The sequence below is a fragment of the Alligator sinensis genome, unplaced genomic scaffold (assembly GCF_000455745.1).
Source record: "Alligator sinensis unplaced genomic scaffold, ASM45574v1 scaffold109_1, whole genome shotgun sequence".
NCBI lineage: Eukaryota > Metazoa > Chordata > Crocodylia > Alligatoridae > Alligator > Alligator sinensis.
The window spans coordinates 4,388,398-4,413,155 of record NW_005841852.1 but is presented as its reverse complement, the minus strand read 5'-3'; the positions used below and the strand labels follow the sequence as shown (position 1 = coordinate 4,413,155).

Sequence of the window (24,758 nt, the reverse complement as noted above, 5' to 3'; positions counted from 1 at the left end):
GATCCATTCTGCCCTGATGAGGAATCTCCTGCCACATGGCTGTAGCAGAGGAGCCAAGCCTGCACCACTGACCCCACTGGTGCCACATGGGCAGGGGATGCCTCACAAGGGCAGCATGGAGCTCACAGGCAGCAGGCAGCATGGGGGTGGGGAGCTGGGTTTTGCACTCTGCTCCACTGCAGCAGCTGCTGCCTCCCAGAGGCAGCAGCTGGGGCTTGGCACTATGGGGCGAGATGGCTGCGTCCCCAGGTCCCTGGCCTTGTAGTTCCGGCAGCAGGGCTGGGGGTGGGGGATGAGGGGTACTGGCAGGGCTGAGAGGTTGTGGCTTGGAAGTGAGGGGCCGGGACATGCATTCTGTTAGCTAAGGGGGCAGGGGGCATCATTTTTTCCATGATGAAAAAACCCAAGATCAAACACCAAAATTTATAGGTATTTAGAATTTATTTTATTATGGTGATTGAGGAACTGGTATTCTTCCAAATTGCTTTAAAATTGTAAATATATCAAGAAAACATTGTGTTAAACTGATATCGAGATATATAAGTATGTATATATAGATATATAGATATAGTGGCCTTTCATTTTAATCATTGATTTTGGGGATTTAATCAAAGAATTTGCCATTTTTATCAGAGAATTTGTGATTTTTTTTTTTTTATCATGGAAAACAAGGATCCCTGTTAATCACACGTGACAGGCTGAGAGAGGAAGCGATAGAGCCCCTTAGTTACACAGATGTTTGGTGATTTTACCAGACAGGTATAGCTCATGAAGAAACAGAAATCATTGAAAATAAGAAAGAACAGCCCAACTCAGCTGTGAGAGGGAAGAGGATGTTCAAAATGTATTTGATGTAGTCATTCATTATGACTTGAAACAGAATTGGGGCTGAGGGGTACTGAGCACAGTGGCCATTATTCAGATGGGTTGTACCAGCCTAGGCTTGTGGTAGCTTCCCATCAGCATCTTAGCCTTTGGCTAAGAATAAACATTTTTGGCACCAAAGAGGAGGGTGGGGTGTTAAGGCTGGCGCTCTCTCACACAAAAGTTCCTATCAGCATTTTTGGCACTACGGAGGGAGGTTGGAGATTGTTTCAACCCCTCTAAATGCTGGCCTGCTATTGCAGTACCTCCAGGCCTGGTGCTCATTCTCTCCTGGGGGAACAACTGCCCATTTGTTCAAGGGCCCCCATTCCCTCCACACAAGCACACACATACACAAAAGGTTCCCATCACTGTTTGCCTAATATGGACCAGGTGTTTTATGGGCATGCTCAGGAACATTCAATCAGCTTCATAGTTGGGTTCCATGCCTGAGCACATGGTGCTTCTAGCAGCAGTTTAATGATAGCTAATGCATTTAATGGGAGTGGAGGGGTATTGGATCATATGCAATATAAGAATGAGGGGCTTTTCCCCCCAGTGCTGATTGAAGGAAAAAACCTTGGGTAGAGACAGAAGTGCAGCTCCCAGCAGCTCCCAGCTGTAACTCAGAAGGATTTCTGCAAGGTGTTCTGACTTACATTACCCCAGACCAAACAGAAGTTCACTGCTGGTTCCAGGGGGAGGGGAGTCTAGGCGCTGCCTAGGAGCCGGAAGTCAGGACTTCATAGCAACAGCCAAGCTCTCTGCCAGTGCTCACCATTTCAGAATGGGAGGGGGAAAGGCAGCAGAGGGAGCTCATTCTTGGAACTCCCCAAACATTGCTGAAGGGTGGGATGGGTGAATTGGAGTCCCCCCCCACACACACCTCGAGGTGGGGGGGCCCTATACACCCACCCCATCCTCCAGGGGGGTTGAAAAAACCCCAGCCTGAACTCCATCTTCTCCCTTGCCCTCTCCCATTCTGAAAACAGTGACAGGCTGGAAGCTTCACAGACACAAGTTACAAAAGGCATTACATTTTGAAATGTCCTCATCTGAAACTGCATGCAATAAGGGGTCAGATTTTCACCAGATCGACTATTTTTTAATCTGTGTGCAGCCATGCACATTTGTTTGGTCACAGCTATAAACTGCTTTCTGTAGCCAGATTGGATGAAAATTGTCACTTCTGTCTTCACTCCTTGTTTTATATTCAAATAAATATGGTGTTATCCATTTCTTATATTATCCTCTGGCATTTGAAGGAAATGACACATGCCAAAATGTCAGGAAATGTATCTAAGTACATTTTAAATAGAAAAAATAATACTATATTAAAAGACAGGGGTTACCTTTTAAATATTTTTCTGCATCAGTTCAAAGAGATCCAATTAGGTTCCCTCTACCTGTTAGAGGTATAGCACAATTACCCTGAGACCAACTACACATGCAAGGTACCTATTGTACTATAAAAAGCTCCAACCAGCTATAAAGTTAGACCTTAAAAATGTGTACTAACTTCATGGCTGGTTGCCTTGGAGTTTTAATTTGTATGTGTTGCGGGGTCTTCCCAGTCTCAGGGGTGTATCACGCTTAGCTGGGAATGGAAGTCCTGCAACTAAGGGCATTCTCATCCCCAGCAGCTGTTGACTCTGGGTTCTGGCAGCACCCCACAGCTGCTGGGATGCAGGTTCTAGCAGCTGCAGACACTGGATACCACAAGTGTGACTCAGTGCCAGAAGCTGCGGGGTGCAGCTGTGATATCCCAGCCCCAAGAGTACGTGCAGCTCCCAGGGCTGGGAGATGGCAGCTGCTGCAGTTTTCCAGCTTCAGGAGCTCTCCAGCAGTTGTGATCTCCCATCCCCAAGGGTTTCTGAGGCTGGGCGATAACAGCAGTTGAGTGTCTCAGTCATTGGGGTGCATGGGGCATCCCCACAGCTGGGAGCTCCATGAAGCTGTGGGAGGTTCCCAGCTGCAGCAACTTGCTTCTTGCCAGTACAGGACGAGCCCAAGACCAGGGTACATGTGTGGCATGGCAGAGGCATGATTGTGTGGATCACACATTAGATCCCATTGTGCCTTTACTTGTACGTGTAGAGGGGGCCTTAGATTCAGAGTTGTGAGAGCAATTGAGTTCACATATACCACATTTAAGTTTTTGTCAATTATTTAACCATTCTATACACAGACAAAATAAAATGCTACAAAGCATCCTTTCAGTCAGATACACGTTTCCTCTGAGGCAAATGGCCTTGTAAATTGTTAACAAGTGAACTGAATATGCTCACTGACACACATTAGAGTTGTCTAAAATTTTAATATGAATCTTCAACCTATGCACTTCAATGAAATAATAATAAAACAATGTAAGATGAAAAGTCACTTTGCTAAGCAGAACTTGTCCCTAGACAATTTGTTCAGTTGGCTATATTTCTGGGATACTGCAACACACTCAGATTCCTTCCCCTTTTTTCTGGCTTTCTTTCCTGTCCTTTTAAACACTCTGCTGGCCTTTATCTTTCAATGTAAAAGAATGCATCCATCTCTTGTTACTGGCAGAAAAGCTCTGATGACAACAAATTCTTTCAAATGAAGACATGTACAGAAGGAAACAATATGTCAAGAGTAAAGCTCAAAATGAGTAAAGACACCCACTAAGTGTAGGGTGAGAAAAGATGAATATTCAGGTGAAGAAAACATCAGTATTAAGAAATCAGCAAATGTTTAATGATGGAATGAAAGATGCCATCAAAAAGCAGGCAGCAACAAAAATGACAACAGACTAAGACAGTACTGTCATCTTTGCTGACTTTGGATCACAGCCCTAAATGTCAGTCTCTCAGTCATTTTATGAGAGCTTAGAATTATAATAGAACTGTTTCTATGGGACAATTTTAAATCTTTTCTCCACACTGCTCCCCTTTTTATTTTTATTTTATGATTTCAGAATTAAGGCCTTATCTAAAAGAGCAAATCAGAAAAGCCACACCCACAAAATTAAACAGTAGATTGCATGGTAGGACAAAGGATATTTTTTTCAGGTTTCCTAATAGGACAGATGCTCTGTTTTGGATGACATTCAAATATAAAGGCAATCTGTACCAGACTTTAAAAAGCTATTCTGCCATTAGTATAGAAATATCTCCAAAATAAAGCCGCTTAAAAGGTGAGTCAAAATTAAATTCCAACAATGCAAATTCCTTTCACTAAAAAAGGGATGGAAAACAGGACCTATAATAATAATGATGTGTGTATCTTATGGATTTGTGTGTGTGTAAAACATCAATCTGACTTTGTGTATGTTTTAGTTAACAGTATGAAGATACAGCTTCATACGTAAATGAAACTTCAATCTAAATATAACACCAGTTTGCTATAAAAATACAAGAAAGGATTACTAAAGCCCTGGAATGAACACTTTACAATATCAATTCAACCCTTGTAAATTTAATCCAGGGTTATTTGTTGCACAAAATCTCTTTACTGTGATGTATGACTTAGTTACTAAGGTTATCACAGCAGTATCCTAAAGTTGCATAGTACATAAAACATTTCAGTTAACAATGCAGGGAGGTTAACTCCCACAGATAACCTACTATCAGAGGGTTAGACCAGATGACATGCCTCTGTCAGCTTTCAGGAGCTATTGATGGTTCAATCAGTTTGTTTTGAAGGTAAAGTACAACAAAAGGGCACTAAACTTATTCAAACTGTCAACAGGGACTATCTGGAATGTTGCTTGCAGGTAAGTAATTTTGGGTGTTTTAAGACTATTATCAAACACGATGGCTGCAGAAAAAGACAGCTACTAATAACACAGAATGCAGCCATCATAAAACACTTTATGGTGGGCACTGGGATCTATAAATTGCATGACACATCACAACTGCTTTAGACTTATAAAATTGCTAGTTAAGAGAACACAGTTTAATGAAAAAAGATCCATCTAAATTTTACATTCTAAGTTTAGCACAGTTTATTTTAGTTTAGGAGTTGGGTATCTTTTTTTTTTTTTAATCATTTTGGAATTTAGTACTGCTCCAGAAGCCCTGAGACTGCTGTTACAGGGCTTAACATCTTTGCAGTAGTGTGAAAGAGGGTTATTATCTGCAGTGATGAGGAAAGTGGTGAACTCCCAAGATCAGGGGGAAACCCCCCCAAAAAACACAAAGATCCCAGGAAAGATCTCATTTATCTCTCTCTGTTTGTAGGCCTATCTTCTAGGCAATGATCAATTAAGAAAATGGACAATGCAAGAAAACCTACATCGCCTTTTGTCCAAAATAAATTGTATTAGGATACAACATAACATATGATACCAAACATAAAATAAAAGTACAGACCACTTGTAGCAGTACACAGTGGAGAAAACAACAGCACTGAATATTGCATTTCATGTCATTTCAGCTTTTAGGTAAGTGAAAATGACAATGGAGATTAACAATTCATTTGCTGATTTTGTAAGTGTTCCATGTGATTAGTATTGTTTTAACAATTTTTAGAGAGCTGTCAAGACATGTAGAGGTACCTTTGCAAAGGGAGTTTTCCATTTGGTTATTCAAGTCCACTATCAAGAGCTAGGCAGGCATCCTTCATATGTTACTTTGAAAGTAGGGTTCAGAAACTGGACTGGGCCTTAAGGAAGGACAAAATTCTAATACTCTGTATTTACAAATCACAAATAAATACTGTCTCTCAAACAGTCTTGGTCTGAGCCTCAGACAGATCATCAAATTTCCTTGTTCCACCATTTGTAAAATAAAGCTAATGATATTTAGAGCCCTTTCATTGTTATTATGTGCATAAATTAATGTTTCAGAGGGATTTAAAACTAGAAAGTTCAATGTATCTATTGTTACTTAAAGATACATCCCTTTATTCTGAACAAGCCTGAGAAATTATGTGAGAATTAACTGAATCTCAGGAGAGGACCTGACATTTAAGGAAGAGATTCCCAACCTCATAGGGGAATGGTTCTTATAGGAGTACCTGGTAGGAAGGTAATAAAATCGATTTTTGGCATATATAATAAACATTTGAATTCTAATCTAACACTTAATCAAGTAAATAACCTTTACGTCAGGCCTATGACCCCATCTTGGCTACTGTGGTAGTTTGTATTACTTGGAGTTATGTTTCATTGTACTTTAACAGTTAAGGACAAAGAATTTCTTGCTAAGAATTAATAAATTGTTCATTATTACAGGTGGCAGTTCTAGGAAATGTGTGTTCTGGAGCCATGAAGTCCACACCAAAAAAAAGATCACTCATTACATCTAGACTTACACAAGGACTAAATTCATTCATTATCTACCAAGGTAAATTGGGCAAATTGTAGATTATATTTTGCCTTACACAGCATTGAGAGATAATAGCAAATGAAAGCTAAAGAGTGATAATAATTTATTATATAAATGGATGTATGTCTATCTCCTTCAGCTACTGGAATAATGCAACAAGTATAAATATGTATGCATTTAGTAGAGAGAAAAACCATTTTTGTTTGTTTGGCTGGCTGGTTGTTTTGTATTGTTCTGTTACTTTTATTAAAAGCCTACAACTTTTACTATAAACATTTACATTCATAGCACTAAATAAATGGGTTGAAAAAACGAAGTTACAGAGTTAAGAGAGTTTATGAGTGCATAGAATAGTAGACTTTGAATTTGGCTTCAGAACATTTTAACCTCTTCCTCAGGTATGGCTGGGATGCCCAACATACAGCACAAGTGCCAGGGGCAGCCTCTTTGTGTCACAAATGGCAGATTAATAAGGGGACAGGCAGCAGAAGTCAGAGCAGCAGATTGGGCAGAAGAAGGAGATCAAAGGCACTTGGGAGGGGTGTGGGGCTAATTTGTGGCATCCTTGCCAAAAAGGCTGGTCTCCACTGCGGTACTGGAACCATATCCAGTAGTGATACTGGCAGAAGGCAAGGTAGATATGCACATTATAGACATACTGAACTCAATTAATTTATAAGGTACATCTCAATCCTGGCTTCTGCCTTACTTCAGACTAACACAGCTATCTACCTCTCTCTTTTCAGATAGTGATATTGTCCTACTATTATTTTTCCTTCAGTCATAGTGACTAGAAGAAAAATGGATGCACTTATGATAAAACTTGAAGGATCTGAAAGGCCTGATTCTACTCTCACACTGGTATAAATCAGCAGTAACAAGTCAGTTTAATTGCATTGGTGTAAAATTGGTAACAGAGCACAATGAAAGCCAGAACGAATTAATGAATGAATTTAAAGCAATGAGCTAAATTCTCTACTGAGATATAAGTGTTTTGTACCACTCAAGAGGTATAAATATGCAACTAATGGGCTGCAAGTGGCCAGCAGAATTCTCATGGATATGGGAAATATCCTGCTTGCACAAAAGCAGGCATGAAGGACCTTCATGCATAGTGTTGGGAGCATAATGGAAAGAGGATAGGACTGAAGTCATAGAATAACCATTTTGGAACCTGACTCCATAGTACAATTTAAAGCTGTCTGAGAATAGCCTTAAATTTTCTAGGACTGAGGCCGAGTCTCAGCATTAGGACCCCAGAGCCAATTCCTTTCTTATCTCCAGAGAAAAGCCTGAGCAGAGGAAAGACTCTCTCTCTCTCTCTCACTACATCTAGTGATCATGAAGAGAAGTTGCAGTCAAGATTATGTTTGATATGCTGCATTAATTTGGTCAAACTAACTCATTTTTCTGTGCCTCAATTTATATACCTGTAGAACTAATAACATTTGTACATTAGCCCTCAGAGTAACTCTCTGATGAAACTCTCAAAAGGACTTACTTAACATTCAAAAAGGATAGCTATTTTTAAATGTCCTGAATTCAAACGCTTGTCTAATTTTATCCCAACTACATAGCTGGTCCAATAAAAGATATCATCTTAAGAAATCCTTGCCTTTTACAAAATACCATATTATATAATACAAGGCTAGAAGGGACAGTCCAAATCCTGCATAATGCAGGACTATCGTGAATTATTTCTTGTTTGGACTAGAAGAAAAGAAAATCATTTTTATTAATAAATTCCCAATGTTAAAGCCCTTGATAAGATGTAGCAGCAGTTAAGTACTCTCACTGTCAAAAATGTGGGCCTTCTATTTCATCTAAATCAATGTCTCATCAATAAGTCCTCTAATGTGGGTGTTTGCAGTGGTAGTTGATACATTTTCCTTATCAACGTTTCCTTCTGTTTCCTTTCTTTTTTGAATATACCTCTGCAGAGTTTGTGTTCATTCCATAGTTCAAAAAGCAAACTTTGGAATGCTTACTCTAGAGCTATGGACAAGGGCAATGGCAAACGAGAGTGCTGAGAATCTCACAAGAAGAATTAGCACTTTGCAGGAATACAGCTACAATTCTGCTTAAAGACTGAAAAGCTAATCCACACAAAATGCATGGACTTTTTTCTTATGGTAGTATCTTAAGAGAACTCTATAAGGTTATCCCCATGTGCTCTTCTCTTCCAAAGATAGCCTATTTAACATGTACTTCTAAAGCTAATTTAAATTAACTCAGCCATTTATTTCCACTTGCCCTTGTTTCCATGTCGACAGCACTATTAATGCATTCTCCATTTCAGGAAATGTTAATAATGAGTAAAGAAGAGTGAGCGAGCACTAGAAACTTCACACATGGCATGCAGCTCTCATAACCATCTCTCTATAATAAAAATAGGTGAGGTCACCTATAGCATTAACAAATATTTTATAAAACATTCTGACCCAGATGAATTTTCACAGTTCAGTAACACACGTTTGAAGTTTTCACTGCAAACAATACACCCACAGGACAAACCAAATGCAGGTACAAGAGAAGCAACTAGCAATTATTGTGTTGACTTCTGTTACTTTGATCTCTGGGTCATGACCTTTGCTTTCTTGCAATCTTCAAAGTAGCGATTGTAGATTAAGTATTTATAATACACACAGTTCTGCAAACCACTCTTTTTGTTTCCTTTTAGGACTGAAGTGTTTTCAAGGCTTTCCTCACTTTGCTCTTATTTTAATTATGATGCCCAGGGTTCCTATGGCTAATATCCTCCTTCATATACTGTTCTTTTTTCTCCTCAGTCATTCAAGGGCTATTTCTTTCAATAACATTATGCAAAAATGTGATGTGAGTGGTCATTTTAAAACCACAACATTTGAAAAAATAATAATAATTTTTGGCACATGCACACATGCGTTTGCGTGCACACACACTTTAAATTTCACATAATATTCACAAAAACAACACCACCAAGCATTTTCAGCTGTGCTAACCAGAACATAGCTTTTCCCCCCTACAATGTGTGTATGCGTGCATGTGCGTGTGTTTGCATGTGTGCATGCACACATGCATAGCCATTTTTTCTATGCATTGTATGGGTTTCTTGACGTTCAAACACATTAGCAGTTTGATTTTTCAATAATAAAAAAATTGAATCACATTCTACTGAAACCACATTTCTTGCAAAACTTTCCATTTTGATATAAGATGGCAATTACTTTCTAACCCTAAATCATATCAAACATAACACATAGCCAGTAGAAGGCAGAGTAGAGATGCATCTTATCCATTATCTGAATCAGAGATGGGTAAGCTATCATGAGCAAGAGCTCACTTCATCAGAGCTCTTGCTCACAAAAGATCATGCAACTCTTAATTCAGCTAGTCTTTAAAAGCAGTGGGCAAAATACAATCCACAGGCCAGATCCAGTCTGCCAAGGGATTTTGTCTAGCCTGTGGCAAGTCATGCTTTGATCTGCAACCACCGCTGAACATGTCCCCACAAGCCCATCCAACCTACATTTATGGCTGGGGGCAGGACCTGCGCAGGCAGGGTATATGACCAGGATGGGATGAGGCCACAGACAGGCAGGAAGCAGTGTCTGGGAGCAGGACAGCTAATTGGGGCCAGGATCCTGGGGTGGAAACACAGAGTGATGACAGCATTGGGCTGGGGGCTGGGGCAGAGCTGCGATCTGGTATCCACATGTCCCTGCAATGGGCGCCAGTTCCACAGGCAGGAACATGCAGGGAGTGGATTACAGCTTTTTCCTAGGCCCCGTGCCCACACTGTCATTGTCCCAAAATCCTAGCCTTGGCCCTACCACCACGCCCCCCTGCTGCCCATCTGCAGCCCCATTCCTTCTGCCCAGCTGCATACTCTGCCCACATGGGTCCCAGCTTGTCTCCATGGAGCCCAGGGCAGAGCTGAGATCTGCTCCTTGCACCCCCCTGCCCATGGAACCCATGCCCATAGCAGGCCTCCATCCCAAGCCCCAGCCCCTCGCTGTCATGGTTTCACAATCCCAGCCTTGGGACCCACCTGCCCATCCCACTCCCAGATGCCAGTCACAACCCACCTATGGCCCCATCCCAGCCATCTGGCTGCAGTGAGCAGAGCCACTTAGGGAGTTTTGGTGAGCTACTGCAGCAGAGGGGGTGGGAGGTGTTGATCCAGCCCATGACCGCTCACCAAAACTCCCTAAGTGGCCTTCTGGCCCAAATAACTCCCCAACCCTAGTCTATAAGGTGCATCTCTATCCTCCCATGTGTCAGACTTCACACCTGTAGCATACCTAGGGGTGAGCAAGAGGGGCACCAGCCATGGGCACCAACTTAGGAGGGATCCCAGAATCATCCCCAACACCAGCAGAGTCCATGCCCCCATGAGAAGAGCACCTGGGCAATGCTGCTTTTACAGCAGCAGCAGCAGCCAAGTGCATGGACACCCTGATGCTTTTAGAACAAGAGCTGGAGTGGGCAGAGCATGCAGTGTTCGCAGCAGCAGCTGTGCAGCCAGGTACTGTTTTGTATGTCTTATCATGGGTAAGACTTCTATACCCCTCCCACCATTGCTCCTCCTCCCTCCCCCTGCTTTCTCACAGGGTTACCCCAGGGCACAAAACCCTGCTTGTTATGTCTGCTTCAGACTAACATACATAGTTAACTACCTCTCTGCTCATTTGACCAACAATGTCCATTGACTAGCGGATGACTTTTATCCTTCAAATATTGGAAGATCTTAAAATATTGTTGAAAAAAAAATTCATAGGTAAAGTTATCTACATGGAATCATACGTATACTTAAATGTTTTAGGACTATTTTTTCCAAGGCATATTAAAATTTGTGCGTTATAGCTATACCACCAATACCATGTAAGATAGTTAAAACTGAAAGAAATGTACAATACTATATGGGGTTCTGTGGGTTAAATTTTTACTTTTTGCATTTGTTGGCTTGGTGAATGAAAAATGTTGAGAGATTTCTAGCTACATTTACTTTCTAGCCTTCAAAGATTTGTAAAATGTAGCTATGTTTAGTTTGCAAATGTTAAGGTATTTGAAACAAAAATATTTTTTCTGTCTTTGGTATTTCATTCTAAATTCTTTCTTTTTTATGGGTTTAGTAGTATATTTTGTTCAACTCAGTGCTCAATTTAATAAAATACTAAGTGCTGAGGAAATTAATAACCTCCATTTAATGTACTTTGGTGGAAGACAACATTAGAATGAATTAATTTTGTTGTTTCTATTGTTTTTCGCTAATTGCAATATTTTTAAAAAATCATTTTTTTCAGGATGCTAACAATAATATTTGAATTGTTGATGAATTGAGAAAAGTTCAGAATGATTGAAATCCAATGTATTATATTTTAGTTTGATTTCAAGTTAGTATACTTTTTTAAAGATTAAAATTAAATTAAAGGAAACCTTAAAAAGCAAAAGTGAAAAATGTGGAAAATAGCCCCTTAGATTTTTAAATTTTGTTTAAACTTCAAATGAAAAATGCAGTGACACAAAAAAGAATTCAGACTATCTTGCGGATTTCTCCACATTTTTTATTTTCACTGAAAAATCTTTCGCCAATACTTAACAAGAAAACTACACACTTTTCAGGATATTTTGTGACAAAATGAAGATTAGAGACTTTAAAATTTAGCCCTGATCTACCTGAATGCAACCCTTTACATCAAATCCTTGGAAGCTTCCCATATCCATGTAAACACCCATTTAATATTCTCCTTAAAGTAACTGAAATGGTAAGTAAACATTCCAGGACTGTTTGACTATAATATTGCTTGGCACATTCTAAGTTTATGGAATAATGAGTGCTTATGGGAAAGTAACAGGAAGTTTTTGTTTTAGGTATGTCATTCAACTAATCAGTAGTCTATTCACTTTATAAACAGTTTTAATTAATTTGGTTTATGGCAGCAAAAGTGCCAAAAAATTCTAAAAGGAAGAGGGAAAAGCATCAGCGTTGCTGTTTTCAACAGATACATAAATCCAGTCACTTCACGTTTCTGACACAGTGGTTCGCCACAATGTGACCTAAAACTACCTTGACCTCTTAGAAATCAACATTTTGCATTGAAATGAAACAACAGACACGCTTGTTTTGATGTATGGCTGTGTGACATATTATAAATATTACATCACCTAACCACAAGGATGTCAATCAATAAGAATTTTTTTTCAGACCATAATAAATGAACCATGGGTTTTTGTCTCTGAATGGTTTCTTTAAGGTTCTACTTTTGCTTAAATGATTAATAGAAGACATAGTGTCAGAAAACATACTTAAAGTGAAAAACAGTAAACTGTAGAATTATCATTCATTTTAAAGCAATTCTCTAGTGCAAATGTCACATAAATTTACATGGAGCAAGCAGTACTAGGCTTTCTGTAAGCTAGGTGCTAGCCATACCTTCCACTTCAGAATGAAAATATTGAGAAAATATGTTATTAAGTGTAGACTGACCTACTTATCAAAAACCAAGATACCATAGCTCTGCTGAATTCAGAAGTCAGATTGTTAGATGTTAAAATCTTCAGCCTAAAGACAGACTAGAAACTGTTCTCAAAAGTCTGGAATACTGAATATAGAATACTCATACCTAGGCATCCGTGCTTAAATCTCTGAACAAAATTTCAACCAATTGCAATATTAGCATTACACCAATACTTCCAATTCACACAACTTCCAAACAAACTTCCTTTCAGGTCCCCTACACTTTTCTACAAACTCTTTTAACTGCATTCATATATAAGACTTTTTGATTGTGTGAAGCTATAGTTAGGGTTTTATTATAATTCTGAATTTCTACTGAAATAAGAAAAAAAGTTCAGTCTCTCTTGGGCAGGTATCTTACTGACTATGTTGTTTGGCTCCAGTTTAACTGAGAAAACCATTTTCAGTCAGCTAATGTGGAAAATTCATGGCCTGAAATCCTGTATCATATTTGACTGGGGAAAAGAAAAGCAGATGACATCAAATAGAATTTTATTATAATACCATCTCACTGCCAGAGGGCAGCAAATATGAAGAATGAAGTAATTTCAGTAGGCATTCCACAGTCTTGGATCTATATTCCATCACTGTGACCACCAATGACAATTATTCCTATTATTCAAAAAATAAACCTAATTGCATATAACTAATTCTCAGCTACATTTCAGTTGGACTGAAGTGACACTTAACTAAGTTTCCGACTTCCACAAGGTTCTGTGTTAATTCCCTAACTACCTTTTGCTTAATTCTGCCCATATACATTCATTTAAATGAGTTCACATGGATATTTTGCTACTTTAACACTTGTAGTTTGATTCTATACTCCAACTATTCTTTAAGGAGAGAAGCACAATAGCTAAATAAATATTTTTTTTTCTCTGGGTCTTTTAATCATTTTCTGTTAAATATATTGATAGAAGCATTTTTTTCCTTGGAGGAAAAATAAAGAAACCCTCTTGTAATCTAATTATTTTAATGGCCAGATTTTGATGGTCCTCCAACTAGTAGTGTCTTACTCTGACCTTGATTAAAGAAAGTCTTCAAGTGCAAGCTTGAGTTGTAAACATGACCCATGTGTTTCAATGACAGACTATTTTCCTGAAATTTGGCCCCTGGAGTTAGTCTCATTAGAAAAAAAACCCAATCAAATGCTATGGATGTGACACCAAGTGAGTAAATTTAGCCAAGAGAAAAGGAAAATTTGTTATTTTGGGACTATGCCCTGCTTTCATCCAGACATGGATATGCCTTCTTGTATTTATAAGTTAAATACTAACCTGTACCTCTGGTAGTCACCCTCATCCTTCTCCTTGCTGACCAGTTCATTTGGGCATGCCATGTTTCCCAGCAAACTAAGGTATTGCAGGGCAGGCACAACTTCAGCCAAATGATCCAATAGGCCTTCCAATTCTGTTATGTGTCAAAGGATGTTGGTTAAGGATTCAATGACATTAATGAATAAAAGTATTTATGCTTGCACCACCACCAATTTAAACATACATTTCAATAACTGACAATCAAATTTACTATGGCACTCAGAAAAAAATGTCACATTAATTGTTCCAAGAGCAAATGGGGCTAAATTTAATTCATTTTTTTTTTTGGCACAAATTAAAGAATTTGGCTGTTTATCACTCTTTTCTCCTTTCTTTCTTTCCTAGGTGGTTCACTGCAAAACATTAAAACTTTGACAAAATGATGGATGCTGTGTGGTAAAATGGTTAGCAACTGCTGGAATCATGAAACTTTTCTAACATGGAAACAAACAGTTACTTCAAAGCACATTCATTACTAATATATTCAGTCCACTGGAAAATTAATTTAAAAACAGAAGAAAAAAAAGAGGGGAGGGAAGGGGCAGGGAGAGACAGAGATACAACCCACAACAACCCACTTTCACTACCAGACTATAAATACTTGGAGTGCCACAGCTACACATCCATAATTACTCAGTTAGTATAAATCCTTCACTGAATGAAATGTAAGGACATCATATTACAATACCGCATGCCTAGCAATGCTACTGCACAGTAGTAATAAGCTACTGCGCAGTAAGCTTCTTGTGTAGATGCGACCACTGATAATTAAGAAATGTTGCTGGTTAAAGACGCCACCACCATGTTCTTATAATTCAGTCTGATGTATCCTCCCAAAATACTTTGCAAAAGAGTCAGGGAAATGGGAGATTGAGAGTAGCAAAATTAATCAGTAATACAAGAGTGTCACAATTTAGTATGATAAAGCAAAGTTAAGCCTTCATCTGGAAGATTATGTTAAAAGCTATACATCCAGATTCAGTATCTATTAAAAACTGATGGAAAGACAACAGTTGGCTTCACTGAACTTTGGTCAGACCTCTAGAAAACATGCATTATCACATTATAATTTTTAGAAGTCAGTCTTTTTCTCACACTCAGGACCAAGGTCAAATCAAACCAAAGTATTACATAACCTTCATCAGGACACAAGCTTATAGATGTTCTTTTTAATGCTCATAGTGCTTCCTGGCAGTAAATGTCTGTGAAAGCAGGAAAGCAACATATTTTTCACTATATTTGGTTTAAGGGAGTTGTAGACACTGCCAAAGGAGAAGACTACAGAATTACTTGAATCTGGCAGTCATCTTTAGCCAGATGATCTCTTGTAGGACATCTCAAGCTCCAGAGGGGTTCCTTGGAGTAGGAGCTTTTATTATTACAAAAACCAGTTATCTTTTAGTAATTCTAAGAGGTTTGCTGTTACATGTTATCAATCTTACGTAGTGTTTTACCAGAGGTAACTTACTTTTTCAGACCTTGAACTTATCTTTATGGAGTGAATGGACTCCATGAAACGAAGTCCGTTTCCATAGTAATTTCATTAGAATCTGTAGTACATTTTTCCCCATTCTCTTCAGCTACTTAAGGAACACTGATCCCGATTCAGGCACACATTAAATCTAAATTATCAGTGAACATGTACAACTATCCAAAGGAATTTTGGCCATCTTTAGGCACTTAAAGATGCATAGAGGTACATAACAGGAGTTACAGAAACATCTCTGCCACATGCAGGGTGAGGGAAATAGGCACCTAAACTCCATAACACTTAATTTCTAATATCTTAAATCTAAGCATGAGATATTGATCATAAGTTTTATTTGGAGATTTTAATTATGCAGTTTTATGAACAACAGGATATGGACAAACATCCTCTAATTGCTTGAAAAGTGAATGAGAAACTGGCTCTTGAGAGTGAGTATCAGTTATTATGATCGAGCTTGTTCATGCGCCTGATCCTGAAGTGGTACAAGTTAGCTGAACTGTTCTAACTTTGACCCTGTATGAAACAAGGTTAAAGTTACAGAAGCTTTGCTACACTAATATTGAAACAATTGTTACATCTCTCTATACTCTCTCAAAAACACCTAGTTTATTCATAGATTCAGAGATGCTAGAGTCAGAAGGGACCTCAACAGATCATCGTGTCCAACCCCGTGACTGGGCAGGAAAGAGGGCTAGGGTCAGATGACCCCAGCCAGATGCCTATCCAGCCTTCTCTTAAAGAGCCCCAAGGTAGGGGAGAGCACCACCTCCCTTGGAAGCCCATTCCAAATTTTGGCCACTCTTACCATGAAGAAGTTTTTCCTGATATCTAGCCTAAATCTACTCTCTGTCAGTTGGTGACCATTGCTCCTTATTACCCCAAGAGGTGCCCTGGTGAACAGAGCATCTCCAATGCCTAGCTGCATCCCCCCTAATGAATTTGTAGGTGGCCACAAGATCACCTTTCAGCCTTCTCTTGCTGAGGCTGAAGAGGTCCAGGTCCCTCAGTCTCTCCTCATAGGGCTTGTCCTGTAAGCCCCTAACCATATGAGTGGCCCTCCTCTGGATCCTCTCGAGTCTATCAATATCCTTCTTGAAGTACGAGCCTATGAACTCCATTTCATCAACCTCCTGGATACTAGAGATCATGGACTAAATATAGACATTGGATTTTTAATACATTATAATCTGCCTGGCAACTGACTCCCCAGCCCAGCCCCTGGCTTCTTTACTTTTCATTCCATCCAGAAAGAGCACACACCAACTGCTGAAACTTCCTTAGCCTGACGAAGGGTTTTTTGAACCCGAAAGCTTGCTTAATAACTATTCTCTAACTGTTTGGGTTGGTCTAATAAAAGATATCAAATTCACCCAAGGAACCTTGTCTGCCTATGTCCTTAGACCAACACGGCTAAAACCTACACCCCTTCTTGAAGTACAGCACCCAAAACTGGACGCAGTACTCCAACTGCAGTCTGACCAATGGCGCAGAGAGGGGAAGTATCACCTCCTTGGATCTATTTGTCATGCATCTGGTGATGCATGATAAAGTGTGGTTAGCTTTGCTGATGATTTCGTCATATTAATGACTCATGTTCATCTTGAAGTCCACTATGACTCTGAGACCCCTTTCTGCTTCTGTGCTGCTGAGAGGGTCACTTCCCAGCCAGTAGGTATGCTGGATATTTTTGCCCCCTTGATGCAGCAGTCTGCATTAGTCCTTGTTGTACTGCATCCTATTGTATTCTACCCACTTTTCTAAACTGTCCAGGTCTGCCTGCAATCGTTCCCTACCCTCCAGAGTGTGCACTTCATCCCACAATTTAGTATCGTCTGCAAACTTGGACAGAGTACACTTCACATCCACATCCAAGTCACTGATGAAGATATTGAAGAGTACAGGTCCAAGGACCAAACCTTGTGGGATCCCACTACCCACATCCTTACAAGTCAATACTGACCCATCTACTACCACTCTCTGGGTGTGACTGCTCAACCAATTTGTCACTCACCAGAGAATGTAAACATCTATATCACAGCCTCTTAATTTATTTATGAGAATAGGATGAGATACCGTATCAAAGGCCTTGCTTGTCATCCAAGAAAATGACATCCACCTCTACTCCTGCATCTAAGCATTTTGTGACCCTGTCAAAATGAAACCAGATTTGTCAGGCATGAACTACCTCCTACAAATCCATGCTCGTTTCCCTGCTGCATTATTTTTCCCACTGGACTCCCACAAATATGACCCTTTATAATCTTTTCAAAGACCTTTCCAAGGATGGAGGTGGGACTAACTGGCCTATAATTACTCAGATCCTCCTTCCTCCCCTTCTTGAAAATAGGGGCCACATTGGCCCTTTTCCAGTACTCTCGGACCTGACCCAACTGCCATGAGTGCTCAAACAGCTGTGCCAGCAGTTCTGCTATGACACCATCCAATTCCTTCAGTACCCTCGGATGCAACTCATCTGGGCCTGCTGACTTGAACATGTCCAGTCCATCCAAGTGACTCTGCACCAAGTCAGCATCAACAGTTGGTAGGCTGGTGTCCCTCTGATACCTACCTAAGAACCCATTAGGAGATCATATTACAGATCACAACATTTTTGAGGCTGTGGCGAGAATACATGGAGAGTCAAACATAGATCTGAAAATCTATACCTAACTTCTCCATTATGAGTTACTGTAGTCCAAACCATTCAGTCATGGTATGACCTGGATCAAAAAACTACAACATCCCACTGTGTAACATAAAATCAGCTTTGCTCTAAATAAAAAGGAAATCTTCCATTAAATTCATGGACACTATTAGTGATTTTCAAGAGAAGGTTATAGATTCATAGATGTTAGGGTCGGAAGGGACCTCAGTAGATCAATGAGATGTTAGATGGACACTTGGCTGGGATGGTCTACTCAGGGATGATCCGGCCTTGTGCAGGGAGCTCTTATAAGGTCTCATTTAGCCTTACTTTCCTATGATCCTATAATTCTCCTCCTCACAATTTAGATGCCTTGGTGCTGGAATGCAGGAGATGCCTGACTTCATTTACACTTTGATTATGTACTGCAAGGTATATATGGAGCCTAGAGACAAATGTGAACACCCACATTCTCCATTACTTTAAAAACAAATTTCAAATGCCTCAGACTTAATTAAGGTGCCTCATGAAGTATTGATCCATTGTCTTAATCAGTAATGCCATCAATCATACTAAAACAGTTAATATTGTTCCTAAAGGACACATCAAAATGAAAATCTCCACCAATAAAAATAACGAACTACCCGCATCTTTGATTTATTCAAATTAGTTAAAGATGTCTTGATTGCCAGCAAACACAAATCGCACAGGTCTGCACATGCATTCACCTCTCATCACCCAAAAATGTATATGTTAGATATGTTTTAAAAGTTTCTCTCAGACCTAGATTTTTTTTTTTATAGTTATTGCAATATTTCCAGTTTTAAATGTGGGAAATTTTGCTAGAACAGGAAGTCTCTATAAAACAAGAATGAATGTCACAAAATCTACTTACTGTGTTTATAATCATATACAAATAATGTATTTTTAGGAGTCTGCACAGTACACACGTATATTGTATTTATATATGAAACTATATAGGCAAAAATAAACTATTGTCATACTGGCATTATTTTTCTATTAATAAAATAATTAATTTCAACACCAGAATATTGACCATAACCATTTGTAAGAAGTAGCAGTCAAGCAGCTCCAATTTTAGTTATATAAAAAGAATCCTCAATTGATGTCACCTTTTAAGGCATTGATAAAACCATAAATACTTACTACTTACTCGTGTCACCATGCCAGAAATGCCATGTTGTCTGTTGCAGAAAAAAAAATCTTATATTCCAATTGTTCCACCTATCTTGACCCAAAAACATAGTATCTGGGTATCTACCATACTGAATAGGAGCAAGAAAAAATTGAACTAAATGTACAGAATTTCTCCCTTCTTCCTAGGGGGTTATTAGGCCCATATTAGTAAGCATATTTGTAAAAGAGGGGTCCTATCTCTTCTTCCTATCTTAACTTTCTTTATACTTCCTGCAGTTTCTGGAAAAGTGGATGAGAGGGTTCTAAAGGTGGTCTTTTCAACTGCTCAAAAAAGCAGCTCCATGGTATTTGAACTAGCTGCCAAGAAAATTTGGTTTCAAAAGTTTGTCTCCTGAGAATAGCAATCAAATTGTCCCTAATGGCATGTGACCAGTAAAGGAGGTTGCAAGAGGTAAGCATTTAGTTATCCCTCTCTGGTGTATCAAAGAAAGATCCCCAAGCAGGAAGTCTGCTCTACCACTGTTGTCTTTCCAAGGGAAACAGGCAGATTCTGTTGTTAATATGAATTTGCAAATGAGTTATCATGTGGATATAAAGTTACAGGTCAAAGTTACAGCTGTTCCCTGTTACTTCTCTGTGTGCATGCTCTTTCTCTGGAGTTAATATGGGAAGTTATTCTTCAATGAAGGTGGGGTCTCTTGGGTTGACGGTAGGCTCTCCAGACAGCAGGACTTGTATATCAAACTGTGACTAAAAACATCCCTCCTGTCTTCCATCTTTGACCATTCATCCAAAAATAGAACTGAAATCTGAGCTGAGATCCAGGTCCCTAATGCTTTGAGAGTGATTTAAGATCATCTGGAGTTTTATCCATACAGAAATTATTGCCACTTATAAATAAAGAACTAGGTCTCCAATAGTTTGGTCACTATATTGGAACATCTCTGTCCCTTTTTATGCAAAAAAATAAAATAAATAAAATAAAAAAATATACACTGATGGGTAGAAAATGTCTTTTCTCCTATGCCTTAAGAAGGGTGCTTGTGCTCAAAAGCTTGCAATTAAAGACTTTCAGAAGGTGGCAATCTGTTCAGGACGGTTTATATTTTACAACTTTATGTCCCTATGGAGGGCCTAACTCAGTGAGGTCCAGATCTATGGCAGAGCTGCTAGGTACGTTGATAGTACAATAACAAAATATGTCCATATAAAATATGGCTCCAGGAATTGCCTAAAAGACAAAGGAATCCAAAAGGAGGATTTGGAGCATGCCATTGTGGATATTTACCCACACTTATGTTGATACCTCTCAGAACAACATATCCTGAACTTCACTACCATAGCAGCCAACATCTCTTTCATTTCCTCCTTCTGTGCCTGGAAGCCTGGGGTGCTGATAATTTTAGAGTGATGTAGCTGTGATGGTCCATGAAGTATGTAATATCACCCCTCCAATCCCCCCATTCTTGTTTGTTGACTCACAGTCTCCCTAAAAGTGATCACTTCCGTATTGGAGATCATAGGCAAAAGCAGCACTTGTCAACGTATTTATTTCAATGTCTCTCATAGGCATGGAGGTACTAACATAACTTATTTTAAAAAATGGTCTTGAATATACATATATGCTTACTTAATCAAGTTTTATTCCACGCTTTAAAAATATTATTATTTTTTCTCATTTAGATCAATTTCATAGTTGGTGAATTCACACAAGTGCATAATATTCACACCATATACATCTGCGTGCTTCAGGGTTTAAACCAATCTGTAAAACAGATTACTAAGCTACAATGCACTGTGTAAAGAGTGAAGCATATATTTAAAACAATTTCCACTCCTACCTCAAAATGCATAATGTTGACAATTGCATTGTTCTGTATTCCAACTAACTTTTATTGGCTGCAATTCAGGAGGTACAAAATATATGCAAAAAAACCTGAGATATCACACCAAGAAAATTATGGGGGGAAATTAACTTTCTGGAAGAAAATTATTTTGCTATGAATTGAAATATGACATAAATAAGTAAATACAGAATTGGTAAAAAGTAGAAGCTGACACTTTTGGAAATTTATCAAATTTGGTGATAAGCTATTAGCGTCTATGAAATAAATATGCAAAATTTATTTAGGCTTTAAAATAACTGAGAGGAAAAAGTGTCCTACACATTAAGTGGACCTTCTATAAGAAGTAACACAGATCAGCATCTATAGTCTATCAGAGCAGGGACTGGATTATGCTAAAACTGAGACTAACAATAGAAGAAACAAATAAAACACACTGTTACACTGAAGAGAGACTCTGGGAAGCTACCAGTTAGTCTTTGAGTTGACATATAGTCTGTCTTTCAAAGGTTTCTTTAATAGATTTTTTCCTTCTTGTAAGGAAAGACTGATTGCTGTTTGATTTCAGTTGAGGTATTCTTCTTTACTGCCATGTCCTTTTCTACAAAGTTACTGCAGTCTGGGTTCTAACACCACTAAGGTACACTACAAGGTATTTCGCTATGATACAGGTGTCATTATTTTATAATATACACATAAAATACTAAAGTCAGGAATATACCAGTGATGTGCTGGAAGGAGCTAGAGTGACCCACTAGAACCCCTTCCTACTGCCATCTAAACAGACTACAGAGTTCTGGGACATTTCTCTGCTTCTGCACGCTGCCAATTCTTCCCTGCCAGAGATCACTTACCCATAGAACACAAAATTTTTATTTCTGAAAAGGATTATTTTTTCATTCTCTCCGAGTTCACACACCCCTGATTGTACCCTGGCTGTTTCACAAGCTAACAGATTTTGTATAAGTCCTTTGTTAAATTATTGGCAGCATACTGCAAAAATGTACACTGGTGTACATAATTCCTTATACCGCTGAACAGCTGAGTACACCCGGAGGACTAGCCATCATAATTTTAACATTGCATTTAAAAAAAAAGCCACTATGGATCAAACTCTGTTCATCTTGCACACATTGACTTGGAAAGATTCATCACTTGAATACAGCAAACAGGATGTGGCTCTGCATTTTGTACATTACTGTAATTCTCAATGAACCTCTTCAAATAGTACTGGTGACACAGTGGCACTAACTCCTTCTCTGATTTTGTTCATTTAATTCCAATTCAATGTAGTGTCTTCACTCTGGCAGATGAAGAACATACCACCTCACACACAAATCTAGCAACTCAGCCTGTACTCATTTCGTAAAGCAGAGAATGCTGCATCAAACGCTGCATCATATGTAAGGTCAGCAAGAATCTTTTGGCTTGTTTTTCATTAAAACGTGTATGATAAGAGTTTTATTGGAATGGCAAAATATAAAACCAAATAGCTATCTGCATCCCACCCTCAGAATCCCTGCATCACCAAGAACACAAATTAAACTGGACAACAGTGATCTTCATGACCCTGGGGCTGCACTGGCAAGTTGCCAGGACCACAACGTTAACACCTAATTTTGCTTACATATTTACATATTTTTTAAAATATCAAAACTCAAAAAACAAAACAAAACTATGCAATCATAATATTTCCAACTACATTTTATCACCTGCAATAGAAGACTATAAATTGCTTTCTGTTTGCTTTCACTGTAATAAAAGCCTGCAGTTGAGCGCTTTGTCCTCACCCTGCAATTACAAGTAGAGGGTTTTCATGGCCTGTGCTTTAGGACGCTCCAAGCTTCATTTGGACGTTAGGCCACACTTTGATCAACCTTTGCACAGGGAGAATATATGTATATATGCCTTCAGTTTCCAAAAGGGTCACAGTATGGACAAATGGCTTAACAGTTAAATCCAAGCATAGTCCATGAAAACAATTAGCTTTTTTATTATTCTTTTTTTATTTAGTCAAAAAGGCCACTAAACGGATGCAGACCAAGGGAATCTACTTAAACACATTCCTAAATACTGACTCCAGTGGGGCTTAAGCCTCTATGCTTAACAGTTTTGCAGTTCTGAATAATCTTAAACATCTGTGTAAATCCTTTCCTGGTATAAGGGACCTAGTGCAGGCTGAATTGGGTGCATGTGTGTCCATAGTCAATGAGAAAGTGCTGAATTCAGTATCTGGCTCACAAGTGCCTATGTAGCAGCCATGTTTTTCATGTAAACTGAGTGAATTAACAGACTGCCACACCCAATATGATTATTGTTGTTGTTGTTCTAAACGGTAGGTATTCAAAGTATAAAAACTTAATGCCGTTTCACTGCACTCTCTATTCCACTAGAGGTCAGCCTGCCACAGAACCCCAAGCAAACACAGAAGCTGCCGCACGCCAGCAGCACTGACATTATTTTCTTTCTCTATTTTATCTATTAAAAAAGATTTCTTCAGAGCCATAACTTAGATCTCACACTAAAATGGAGCAACAGGAAGATATAATGGTGCATTTCATTTATGAATGACCTATAATAAATTACTATGAGGTATTCTAGGTGCCAAGAAAGAGAATGCTTTGTCTGCACATGAACTATAATTCACATACTTTAATTTGGCTGACACATAAAACTCATTTGACATTTTGCAGGTATTTCTTTGAAAGGATATTTGGTTCTTGTTGAGTGTTAAGGTATGGAGGTGGGGTAACCTGGGTAACAGAAGGTCATTTCCGAGGAGATTGTTGTCCAAGATCAGTTCTTCCAGGCAACTGAATGTTTTCAGTCCTTCTAGTGACCTGCAAATGACAAAGGCAACAGGAAAAATGATACTCCACTAAATCAGGGAGGCCATTATAAGCTGAAATAAATATTTTAACCTTCCTTTTCAGGAGCGGGAATAGTTTTGGTTTGGGCCTGTCAGGAGAGTGAATGACAAGAATTAGTGGCAAGGGGAGTGCTGGCACTGCAACACATCCTTCACATGCTGGCAGGATGAAGGATGGGGGTCACTTAGTGAGTAGCCAGGATCCAAAACAAAAGGCTTCAGATATGGGGCCTGCAGGATGAATTTGTCAATGTCTTGTGCCTTCAGGCACCCAGCCTCGCCTGACCCTAACCTCCATTCCCAAGATAAATAACTCTGTCACAGTTCACCTTCATTCCCTGGACACAAATTTAAGTTGTCATCCATCATTTCTGCCAAGAAATATCATACCCTACTAACAATAATAAATACAACTTCAAGTATCATTTCTTAGCAGTTACCCTACATGCAATAATAGGAAATTGTGAAAGGATTTTTTTCTTTTTATTAACCACTTAATTTGTTCCTGTTCAAGTCTCTGCAAACAAAATAAAATTCCCCCAGAGAGTAGCCATGTCTCTGGTTTAAAACTTACTGCCCTGCTGTCAAGATACAGTTCAGAATGTAGAAAACAACTTTAAAAAGGGGAATTTTACAGCATGGAAATGCAGATATAGGGTTGTAAACAAACAGGCATCTGTGGGAATCTGTCACCCAGTTAGGAAAATACAGGGAGAAATGAAAGAGATGGCTTTGTTGCTCTGCTAAGGCACTTATTCCAAAGTTAACTCTTAAT

At 39.0% G+C, this 24,758-nt stretch overlaps 1 protein-coding gene across 2 annotated transcripts in view; it reads right to left on the bottom strand.

Moving 5' to 3' along the window:
• LRMDA (leucine rich melanocyte differentiation associated) overlaps positions 1-24,758 on the bottom strand; it is a 1,126,784-nt gene that overhangs the window by 486,260 nt on the left and 615,766 nt on the right. The window contains exon 1 of one of the 2 annotated variants that reach the window (XM_014523619.2): positions 13,941-14,070. The exons of the other annotated variant lie outside the window; for it this stretch is intronic. Coding sequence (XP_014379105.1) covers positions 13,941-14,002 — 62 coding nt within the window. The 5' untranslated portion in view covers positions 14,003-14,070. Of the gene's footprint in view, positions 1-13,940; positions 14,071-24,758 lie in introns of those variants that run through there. 2 annotated transcript variants of the gene reach the window in all.